At 45.9% G+C, this 12,239-nt stretch overlaps 1 protein-coding gene across 2 annotated transcripts in view; it reads left to right on the top strand.

Moving 5' to 3' along the window:
* The first annotated feature begins 1,586 nt into the window (after positions 1-1,586).
* Positions 1,587-12,239, top strand: part of prdm2b (PR domain containing 2, with ZNF domain b) — a 12,549-nt gene continuing 1,896 nt past the window's right edge. The window contains exons 1-3 of one of the 2 annotated variants that reach the window (XM_061688739.1): positions 1,587-1,688; positions 8,486-8,587; positions 8,856-12,239. The exon at positions 8,856-12,239 is cut by the window's right edge and continues 977 nt beyond it. In XM_061688739.1, coding sequence (XP_061544723.1) covers positions 8,569-8,587; positions 8,856-12,239 — 3,403 coding nt within the window. In that variant the 5' untranslated portion in view covers positions 1,587-1,688; positions 8,486-8,568. Of the gene's footprint in view, positions 1,689-1,726; positions 2,204-8,485; positions 8,588-8,855 lie in introns of those variants that run through there. The other variant, XM_061688740.1, reaches the window with a different exon arrangement.

The following is a 12,239-nucleotide window of genomic DNA, read 5'->3' as shown; positions in this document are numbered from 1 at the left end:
TTTAAATTGCACGATTTATTACTTTTGCTGTCCGATGAGTTGACACAGCTACTCTTTGTATTCGTTTAGTGCTGTAAAGTGTTATTAGAATTGTCAATACCACCGGAACCCGTACCCAAGCCTCCTCCTTGCCCAATATGCATGAATGGCACTTAAAAGAAATAAAATATGGTAATTTCACTGTGGAATTTTGTCCTGTTTGAACCTTCTTCCAGATGACATGTAACCACCCTTAAGGTATTCATACACACCTTCTGTGTAGGAAAGGGTTAGGTTTCAAGTTGGGGTTATGGTTTCAATTTTGAGTTAGGTCTTCAAATTTAGGATTTAAAACCAGCTCTATGGTTTCAAATTAGGGTTTCAATATTAGGTTATAGCTTCAAATTAATGTTTCAGGTAAAGTTTAGGGTTTCAAATTAAGGTATGGAGCAAGGGTCGGATTTCAGATACGGCTTTCAAATCAGGGTTAAGTACTAGGTTTCAAATAAGGCTTTCAAGTCGGATTTAGGGTTTCAAGGTCAGACTTCGAGAGAGGGTTAGGGTTTCAAACTGGTGTATGGGTTTTATGCCAGGGTTAAGATTCCACGCAAGGGTTTTAAATTGGGGTTTCAAGACAGGGTTAGGGTTTAAATTGAATTAAAGACAGGTTTAAGGTTTCAAATTAACGTTTTAAGTCTGGGTTATGGTTTTCAATGAAATTTTCAGGCAAAGTTTAAGATTTCAAATTGGGGTATAAAACCAGGCTTTCGGGCCTCGGTCAAGGCTTCAAACTAGGATTAGGGTTTGAAGCAGAGATTATGATTTCAAAGCTTTCAAATTAGGGTTGCAAAACTGAGTTAGGGTTTCAAAGTATGGTTTCAAGCCATTTTGGGGTTTTCAATTTTGGGTTTCAAACCTGGGTGAGTTTTTTAAAACAGTGTTTGTGTTTTAAATTTGGGATTAAAGACAGGTTTAGGGTTTCAAACCTCAGTTAGGGTTTCAATTTAAAAATTAAGGTTTAGCTGGTTAGTTTAAGTTTCTTTGAATTAGGGTATCAAGCCTGGGTTAGGGTTTAAGGTTTCAATTCAAGTTCAGGGTTTCAAATTTAATCTTAAAGCCAGGTTTAGGGTTTCAAATTAAAGTTTCAAGACAAGGTTATGTTTTCAAATTAAGATATCAAACCAGGGTCTTTTGGTCTTTACTAATTGGACTTTCAAGCCTCGTTAGTATTTTAAAACAGGGTTTTGTGTTTGAAAGTTTGTTTGACATTTGTGGACTCCATATGCACTTCTAACACGGTTTACACGCTGAGTCTTTGTCTTTTGTGCCTTTTACATGTTTATAACCGCATTAACGTGTCAAAGTGAATCAAGTCCAAAAAAAAAAGGTTGCACTGTTATGCTTTTTGGGCGCAGACATGTTGACATGGAAGGTACCAAAGTGCACCGTGAACGCATCACAACCAGATTAGATGCTCGCTCGCTGTCCCAAATCTCCCCCGGGGTTGGAGAGGCGGCGAGGCGGCGTGTGATTGGTGCTGCGGCTCATCCCTCACTCTCGACAGCCTATCGCGGCTGGAGACGAGCTGCTGCTGGCTGGCTGCTGGTGTGGTCCAACACGGTGCGAGCGAGGGAGAGAGGCGAGCCGAGCCGAAACAACCCCGAGGTTGATAACAGCTGCACCGGAGGAAGAAAGGAAAAACTCTCGAGGTGAGGCCTCTTTGTGTTTGAGGGAGGTGACGGCACCTTTAAGTTGATTTGACACACTTTTTGTTAATGAGGCCGACTTCCAACATCGGACACCTCCGCTGAATTCGCTGCGGAGTGATTTCTTAGCACTTGGGAGCTAACTTGAGCTAGTGGCTAGCATTGGGAGGCTAGTCGGTGAGTGTGAGGAGGGAGGGAGGAAGAGGAGAAGTAGGAGGAGGAGGAGAAGGGAGACTTTTATCCACTTTTATACCTGATATCAAAGTCGTCGCAGTGGGTACCAAATGACGCCCCGAAGTCTTTACGCTAAACCCCTCGTTTCGCTCATCCCCTCTCCCACGCCTCGCCAGCGAGCCCGTCCCCGACCGAGCGGCTCCTCGACGAGGATGTGACCTTCCCGAGCTCCCGAAAAGCACGAAAGCCATCCATCGGCGAGCCTCCACTTGATGGTGGCCTAGCTTGGCGGCGAGCTAAAGCTAAGCCGAGCGCTGAACTCCTACTGGCTACCAGCCTCGCAGGTATCGGGTAGCGAATAAAAATGCCCTCACCTGTTTCGAACGTTTGCGGGGAGTATTCGAACCGAGCCGGCCGGGCTCCAGAAGAACCAGTCCGTCGGGTTGTCAAGACGGGTAAATGCTAAGCAAAGCTAGGCGGCTAGTACGGGACACCTCGGTAGATGGGAGCAGATGGTAAACTAATTTCTCAGTTGAAATCGAAAAAAACTTTCATTCAGATAGTGAACACCCGATCTATGTGCGTCTAATGTGTTTTGTTACAATTTACGATCTTACATGAGAACCCCGTTCAAACAGAACGCCATTTCTTTTAAAGTTGTGCAATCATGTAAAAAGCATACTGTACTGTATATTACATACTTACTTTGAATGATGTGCAATCAAACAAGGGCATTGTTAATTCGTAAACATAATGTTCAACTGGCTTGGTAGTGAATGCCTCGCAGTGTGCTATGAACTTTGAACAGTTTTTTGTTGGTTTTTTTTTGTTGTCAGTGAAAGATAAATGGATCTTGCTGCTCAGCTCTTGTGACATGAATGATTCTTGGTTGTTAGTTCATGTATGTATGTTGAATCCTAATGCATAGATTGTGCTAAATAGGGTTTGAAATTAGGGTATCAAGCCAGAGTTAGGGGTTGCAAGCCAAGATGATATTTCCAATTGAAGGTTTCAAGCTTTTGAAATTACGGTATCAAGCCATAGTTAGGATTTTGAAGTAAGATTAAAAATCTACGATTAGGTTTTCAAAGTAAGGATTCAAGTCATGGTTAGGTTTTGAAATTAGGGTGTAAAGACAGCGTTAGGGTCTCAAGCAAATTTAGGTTTCAAACGTCAAATTATGGTTTTGGGCAAATTTTAGGGTTTAAAATGTCAAGCAAATGTTTGTGTTTCAAAGTTGGGTTTCAATCTAATATGAGGGTTTCAAAATAGTATTTCTAATGAGGGTTAGGATTACAAGCAAATTGGTGGGTGGGGGTTAAATTGGGCTATATAGAGCCAAAGTTTGGGTTCCAAGCAAAGGTTAGTGTTTCAAAGTAAAATTTCAATCTAGGACCAATGTTTCTAGCTTGGTTTCGGCTTTCAAGTAAGGGTTAGGTTTTCAAATTAGGGTGTCAAGACATGTTTAAAATTTAAAACTTCGGTTTCAAAGGTTTGAAATTACTGTTTCAAATTAAGATTTCAGTTTTGGATTAGGGTTTCAACTCAGTGTTTGGTTTTCATTTTGGGGGTTAAAGCCTTGCTTAGGGGTGTCTAGAAAGAAAAAGGGTAAGGGCGTGTTAAAGATATTTCCAAAAGCAACTGTAATTTAATTACACATTTTCTCCGAGTAATGTAATGAATTACAATTACAGGACATACATTTTGTAATTAAATTATATAATCTTGTTACATGCAAAGAGCTACTACAACCCCAATTCCAATGAAGTTGGGACGTTGTGTTAAACATAAATAAAAACAGAGTACAATGATTTGCAAATCATGTTCAACCTATATTTAATTGAATACACTACAAAGACAATATATTTAATGTTCAAACTGATAAACTTTTTTTTTTTTTTTTTTAGCAAATAATCATTAACTTAGAATTTTATGGCTGCAACACTTTCCAAAAAAGATGGAACAGGGTCATGTTTACCACTGTGTTACAGCACCTTTTCTTTTAACAACATTCAATAAGCGTTTGGGAACTGAGGACACTAATTGTTGAAGCTTTGTAGCTGGAATTCTTTCCCATTCTTGCTTGATGTACAGCTTCAGCTGTTCAACAGTCCGGGGTCTCCGTTGTCGTATTTTACGCTTCATAATGCGCCACACGTTTTCAATGGGAGACAGGTCTGGACTGCAGGCAGGCCAGTCTAGTACCCACACTCTTTTACTACGAAGCCGCGCTGTTGTAACACGTGCAGAATGTGGTTTGGCATTGTCTTGCTGAAATAAGCAGGGGTGTCCATTAAAAAGACTGCTTGGATGGCAGCATATGTTTCTCCAAAACCTGTATGTACCTTTCAGCATTAATGGTGCCTTCACAGATGTGTAAGTTACCCATGCCATCAGCACAAACACAGCCCCATACCATCACAGATGCTGGCTTTTAAACTTTGCGCCCATAACAGTCCGGATGGTTCTTTTCCTCTTTGGCCCGGAGGACACGACGTCCACAATTTCCCAAGTTCCAAGTTGCACTTACGGATGTAGCGCCGAACTGTATTTACTGACATTGGTTTTCTGAAGTGTTCCTGAGCCCATGTGGTGATATCCTTTACACATTGATGTCGGTTTTTGATGCAGTGCCGCCTGAGGGCTCGAAAGTCACGGGCATTCAGTGTTGGTTTTCGGCCTTGCCGCTTACATGCAGTAATTTCTCCAGATTCTCTGAACCTTTTGATGATATTATGGACCATAGATGATGAAATCCCTAAATTCCTTTCAATTGTACATTGAAGAACATTGTCCTTAAACTGTTCGACTATTTTCTCACACACTTGTTCACAAAGAGGTGAACCATGCCCCCTCTTTGCTTGTGAATGACTGAACAATTCAAGGAAGCTCCTTTTATACCCAATCATGGCACCCACCTGTTCCCAATTAGCCTTTTCACCTGTGGGATGTTCCAAACAGGTGTTTGATGAGCATTCCTCAACTTCCTCAGTCTTTTTTGCCACCTGTCCCTGCTTTTTTGGAACGTGTTGGAGCCATAAAATTCCAAGTTAATGATTATTTGCTAAAAACAATAAAGTTTATCAGTTTTTTTCCCAAAAAAGTCAGGGGAAATCGTGTTGTTGTGTTCCAGAGCTTGTCGAATCTGAAACTATAACGTGTCCGAGCGGTTAAAGGATGTGCTAATCTTCTTTCCCTTTCGGCTTGTCCTTTTAGGGGTTGCCACAGCGCGTCATCCTTTTCCATGTAAGCGTGTCTCCTGCATCCTCCTCTCGAACACCAACTGTCCTCATGTCTTCCCTCACGACATCCATCAACCTTCTCTTTGGTCTTCCTCTAGCTCTCTTGCCTGGCCGCTCCATCCTCAATATCCTTCTACCAATATACTCACTATTTCCCATCTGGACGTGTCCAAACCATCGAAGTCTGCTCTCTCTAACTTTGTCTCCAAAACATGGAACCTTGGCTGTCCCTCTGATGAGCTCATTTCTAATTTTATCCAACCTGGTCACTCCAAGAGGGAACCTCAACATCTTAATTTCCGCCACCTCCAGCTCTGCTTCCTGTTGTCTCTTCAGTGCCACTGTCTCTAATCTGTACATCATGGCTGGCCTCACTACTGTTTTATAAACTTTGCCCTTCATCCTTGCAGAGACTCTTCTGTCACATAACAAACTTGACACCTTCCTCCACCCGTTCCAACCTGCTTGGACCCGTTTCTTCACTTTGTGACCACACTCGCCATTGCTCTGGATGTGACCCCAAGTATTTAAAGTCCTCCACCCTTGATATCTCTTCTCCCTGTAGCCTCACTCTTCCCCCACTACCCCTCTCATTCATGCACATATATTCTATCTTACTTCAGCTAATCTTCATTCCTCTGCTTTCCAGTGCATGCCTCCATCATTCTAACTGTTCCTCCACCTGCTCCCTGCTTTCACTGCAGATCACAGTCATCTGCAAACATCATGGTCCATGGGGATTCCAGTCTAACCTAATCTGTCAGCCTATCCAGAACCACTGCAATCAGGAAGGGGCTCAGGGCTGATCTCTGATGCAGTCCCACCTCCACCTTAAATTTGTCTGTCACACCTACAGCACACCTCACCACTGTTCTGCTGCCCTCGTACATGTCCTGTATTATTCTAACATACTTCTCTGCCACTCCAGACTTCCGCATGCAGTACCACAGTTCCTCTCTGCGTACTCTGTCATAGGCTTTCTCTAGCTCTACAAAGACACAATGTAGCGCCTTCTGGCCTTCTCTGTACTCAAGGCAAATAATGCCTTGTTGTACTCAATGCCTTGTTGTACTCCATGCCTTGAGTACAACATCCTCAAGGCAAATAATGCATCTGTGGTACTCTTTCTAGGCATGAAACCATACTGTTGCTCGCACTGAGTCTAGCGTCCACTACTCTTTCCCATAACTTAATTGTGTGGCTCATCAACTTTATTCCTCTATAGTCCCCACAGCTCTGCACATCACCCTTGTTCTTAAAATGGGCACCAGCACACTTTTCCTCCATTCCTCAGGCATCTTCTCACGCGCTAGAATTCTATTGAACAAGCTGGTCAAAAACTCCACAGCCACCTCCCCTATATGCTTCCATACCTCCATAGGAATGTCATCAGGACCAACTGCCTTTCCATTTTTCGTCCTCTTTAATGCCTTTCTAACGTCCCCCTTACTAATCATTGCCACTTCCTGGTCCACCACACTTGCCTCTTCTACTCTCCCTTCTCTATCATTTTCCTCATTCATCAACTCCTCAAAGTATTCTTTCAATCCATCTAGCACACTACTGGCACCAGTCAACACATTTCCATCTCTGTCCTTAATCACGCTAACCTGCTGCACCTCCTTCCCATCTCTATCCCTCTGTCTCGCCAACCTGTATAGATTATTTTCTCCTTCTTTAGTGTCCAACCTGGCATACATGTCATCATATGCCTCTTGTTTGGCCTTTGCCACCTCTACCTTTGCCCTATGTCGCATCTCAATGTATTCCTTTCGCCTGTCCTCTGTGTCCCACTTCTTCATTTTTCCTTGTATGATTTCCTGTACTGTGAGGTTCCACCACCAAGTCTCCTTATCTCCTTTCCTGCCAGAAGATATACCAAGTACTCTCCTGGCTGCCTCTCTGATCACCTTGGCTGCAGTGGTCCAGTCTTCTGGAAGCTCCTCCTGTCCACTGAGAGCCTGTCTCCCCTCTTCCCGATAAGCTGCACAACACTCATCCTGTCTCAGCTTCCACCACATGGTTCTCTGCTCTGCCTTTGTCTTCTTAATCTTCCTCCCCACCACCAGAGTCATCTTACACAGCACCACCCTATGCTGTCTACCAACACTCTCCCCTACCACTACCTTAAAGTCAGTAACCTCCTTAAGATTACATCGTCTGCACAAAATGTAATCCACCTGCGTGCTTCTACCTCCGCTCTTGGAGGTCACCCTATGTTCCTGGCTCCTCTGGACAAAAGTGTTCACTACAGCCATTTGCATCCTTTTTGCAAAGTCTACCACCATCTGTCCCTCAAGTTCCTTTCCTGGATGCCGTACTTACCAATCACTTCTTCATCACCCCTATTTCCTACACCAACATGTCCATTACAATCATCATCAATCACGACACTCTCTCTGTCTGGGATGCTCAGAACTACTTTGTCTAGCTCCTTCCAGAATTTCTCTTTCACCTGTAGGTCACATCCTACCTGTGGGGCATAGCCACTAATCACATTATACATACCACCCTCAAGTTCAAGTTTCAGCCTTATCACTCGATCTGATACTCTTTTCACCTTCAAGACATTCTTAGCCAACTCCTCTTTTAAAATAACCCTGACTCCATTTCTCTTCCCATCTACACCATGGTAAAATAATTTAAACCCTGCCCCTAAACTTCTAGCCTTACTGCCTTTCCACCTTGTCTCCTGGACACAATATCTCAACCTTTCTCCTAATCATCATGTCAACCAACTCGTGAGATTTTCCTGTCATAGTCCCAACATTCAAAGTCCCCACATTCAGTTCTAGGCTCTGTGCTTTCCTCTTCTCTTTCTGCCGAAGAATCCACTTTCCACCTCTTCTTCGTCTTCGACCCACAGCTGCTGGATAAAGGATGTGCTAATGCTCACTGTTAAAACTCTTAAGCTAAGAACGTTTGCTGGAAATCCTGAACGAAATTTATACCATGCCGTGATCAACAGTTCTCAGTTGCACACTTATGAAGTTTTTTTGTAACATGAAATTTTACAAGGAAAAAGTCAGATGTTGCAAATGTAAAATCACAATGTTAAGAGAAATATAGTTGGGTATTTTAGATGACATTACGTATTTTTTTACATGTTGCAAAAGAAATGTGAGAATTTCATGAAGTCTGAATTTTAATGTGAATGTTATAGTTACTACACAGTAACATTACTACTTAAGTCTTGTTAAATTAAAACAATTTTTGGGGTTAAACCACAACTTTATTCTTATATATATTGTTATGACTAGTGAGTCGGGACCTAACAGTCTTTTGGTAGTAAACAAACTGAAGCCCTGTCATTGTTCAAACTTCTTTTGCTTTTGGTTTGTTCTATCAAACTGTTTGTCAAGCTTGTCTTGTTTTTGTCTGCAGCCAGACGAAAGCTGCTGGAGAGAGCGGGACAAGCTGGTTGAGCTGACTTGCAGAAAACGAGTGGAGGCAAATCTGTGGCGGAGATGTGGGATGGGGAAGAAGGCAAGTGGACTTTCAGAATGTTGACATAGTGACTATGCATGTAAGACAGCCTTCCTGTATCTTAACTTGCAAGCCTCTGGAACCGACATACATTTTTCAGTGGAATGAGTTTTGCAAAAAAGCAGAACACGCCCCACAGTTAAAAATGTCTGAGCAAGCTATCAATTTCTGCATCACCGTGTGACCTTTAAAATACATTGTAAAATATGATATATTATCATGGGTGTCGGTCAATTATTTGCCTGACATTCCTGGTGACTGTTGACAGGTGTGAAGGAGGAGGATGAGAGGCCACTAACAACAGGACCCTCCAAAGTCCCGCCCACGGAAATGACTGACCACAGGGACGTGCAGGTTGTGTCAGTCGATGTGATGGACGGGGCAAATGATGAGGAAGAAGAGGAAGAAGATGCTAATGATTTGCAGGCTCTGCATGAAGCACAGCAGCAAATAGGCCAGCGGCAGCCCAACTTCCCTCTCAGAGGTATCGGAAAAAGCCAGTCGCAGTTTTCCCCGCCTCACGGGCAAGATCAGGAGGTCGACACCGATCCCGACTTCGACCCTTTGCTTGAAGGGGATCCGCATGGAGATTCATTTCCCTGTCAACACTGTGAACGGCACTTCTCCACCAGGCAGGGTCTGGAGCGCCACATACACATTCACGCCGTCACCAGCCAGCAAGCACAACTGTTCAAGTGCAGATACTGTAGCAAGTCCTTTGGCTCACAGGTGGGTCGGCGGCGCCACGAGAGGAGGCACGAGAGCGGCTTCAAGAAGAAGCCCGGCTCTTTGGCCGGAACTGCTCATCTGATCGGCCCTTTGGTGCAGACGGACCTTTCCATTCCCAACTGCACCAGTCCTACGAGTCACTACACCGCCATTGGATTACAGCTCACTGGAGGACCTGCATACCAATCTGAAACTCAGAGGAAGGAGTCGGGGCCTCATTCTGACCCTCCCTTCATTTTAGAAGAAAATGGAGCGTCCAAAGAGCTCCATCCTTGCAAATACTGTAACAAAGCGTTCGGCACACACACTAACATGCGGCGGCACCAGCGCAGAATACACGAACGACACTTGTTACCGAAAGGCGTTCGTCGGAAAGGCATGCTGCTGCAGGAGGCGTCAGCACAGCCGCGACCCGACGCGTTGCCCAATGCCAGCCCTGCCCTTGTGTACATGCCCAGCGCTGACACGGAAGACGAGGCGGATCGGGACGATTACGCTGTGGACATATCCAAAAACATCTCAGAGAATTTAAGTTTTTATATCGACGGCAAGATAGTGTCCACCAATACGGTGAGCAGCTGTGAGGTCATCGAGGTGGACACTCGATCGGCTGCCCTGTTCGGTCTGGAGACAGTCCTCATCAGTCCCAATCAGCTCAGTCAGGCACTGAAGGTGGAGGCTCGAGCCAGTACTGCCAAGCAAGTGTCCAACTTGTGTCAGCCGTCAACCAAAAGAAGAACTTCGACACCCCCTCTTGTTCCCAGCCTCAAAGTAGAGATGGAAACGGCTCCATTCACTGCGTCTTCGTCATCCACAGCATCGTCTTCGCCTAGCTCGCTGGTGGGCGGCCTTCTCCAGCAAGCGACGGATTCATCGGGATCCCAACGTGAGAAAACTGTTTATCTGTCACCCAAGCTCAAGCAGCTCCTCCAGACACAAGACGTTCAGAAGTCCATCACGCTCATATCGGAAAGCCATAGGCTGGCGTCCCCGCTTTCTGTCACGCCGCTGCAAGGTCCTTCGGGCCGGTTTAAAAGGCGAACGGCCTCACCCCCGTCCTCACCGCAGCTCAGTCCGCCTTTTAGAACAGAGGGCTGCAAGGCTGAGGCGGTGAGCTCGTACGCCATCAAGGTGCCAAAGCTGGAGAACCTCATTGTCTCCCCTCGCATAAACTCACTGGACAAGGATGACACTATAACCCTGAGCCCTTGTGGAAGTAACCTTGGCCAAACCTCCTCTGGCAGTGGAGGCAACGCTTGCAATCAGCAACCCTTGGACCTGTCAAACACTGTCAATAGAAGAAGCGACAACTCCAACAAGGTTCTTGCGGATTCTGCACTTGATTTGAGCTTGCATCGGAAAAGTGGTGCAGATTCGGACTTAAAGGGAAGTGCAGCACCACAGCTGCAAGTAAAAAAGAGGAAGCCAAACACCAGCATGCTTGAAAAGGTGCTGATGAACGAGTACATAGGTTTGCCCTTGCCGACAGAGGAGGGACCCTCGCCGCTCTCCAACCTCAGTTTTCAACCGCAGTCTCCCAGTGTTGAGTCTGCCCACCCCTCTCCTCCAGCCTTAACCCCTGTCACTATGAACCCCTCCTCACCCGGCACCTCGAGCGTGACATCTACAACGCCGCCTCCCCCCGTACTACCCACCATGCCTTCGCCGCCAGCCATAGCGAACTCGCCTCTCTCTCAACCCTCAGACTCTTCGGCGCAGCGGCCTCTTCCTGTCCTATCACCAAAGATGTCGCCGAGGTCGCCGCCGCTCCCGTCGGAAGAGGCGGAGAGTTTGTACGCTGGTGATGACAAAGACGAGGAAGAGCAGCTTCACTCTGAGACACTGGACTCCCCGAACACTCCACTCCAAGATCCCCTTGATCATCCTGCACCTCTTGAACCTTCTTCAGTCGGCCTGTCTGCTACAGAAGACGTTTCTCTGACTGAGGCAAGCAGCAGCCAGCTGAATGATGAAACTAACAAAGACCTCAACTCAGGAACTCCAAAGTCTGAAAACTCCGACTTGGCTGGTCTGTCACCCCGGCCAGAGTCTTTGCCGACATCTTCGCCTCCGCCTACGTCACATGACCCAGCCCCATTGCTGCTTCTAGAAAGCCTTCCTCATGCAAAGATAAAAGAGGAGCCCAAGCATTGCACAGATGAACTCTCTGTCATGAACCATGTGCCTCAAGATGATGCTGACCCTTCTCCTCAGCCTCTCGAAAAGAAACCCAATAATCCCCCCGCGGCCGGAAAAATTGACTCAGTTTACTGCAAGACTTTTGTTTGCAACGTCTGCAAGAGCCCGTATAGCTCCATGAAGGAGCTCAGCGGGCATATTGCAGAGCACGCGTCAGCTTGGCCCTTCAAGTGCGAGTTCTGCCTGCAGCTGTTTGGCGATGCAGAAGCCCTGCTCGCCCACCGGACCACGCTACATGGGGTGGGCACCATCTTCGTGTGCTCAGTTTGTTCCAAGGAGTTTGCCTTTCTCTGCAATTTGCAACAGCACCAAAAAGATCTGCATCCAAATGATGCCTGTACACATACCTCTGTGGAGAGTGGTAAACTCAGGCCACAAAACTACACAGACCCATCCAGAGCCAAAGAAGAAATCTCCGCCTCCACACCAGCACAACAGACTTCTGAAGAAGCGCCAGAACAAAATGAAGCAAAGCCTGTGAAGGAAGAGCCTGATGTTAATGGTAATCACACAGACGACGGCACAGAGGACCCCAATGAGGAGCTCTACACTACAATAAAGATCATGGCGTCTGAGGGCGGGAAGCCCAAAGGCCCCGACGTCCGCCTCGGTCAGAATCAGCATTACCCCAGTTACAAACCGCCCCCATTTCCGTATCACAACCGTTCCCACGCCGGCTCCATGGCCTCCGCAACCAACTTCACCACACACAACATACCGCAAA

Source organism: Phycodurus eques, chromosome 10 (assembly GCF_024500275.1).
Source record: "Phycodurus eques isolate BA_2022a chromosome 10, UOR_Pequ_1.1, whole genome shotgun sequence".
NCBI classification, from domain to species: Eukaryota; Metazoa; Chordata; class Actinopteri; order Syngnathiformes; family Syngnathidae; genus Phycodurus; species Phycodurus eques.
The sequence above is the reverse complement of the archived record's forward strand: the minus strand, read 5'-3'. Positions and strand labels throughout refer to the sequence as shown.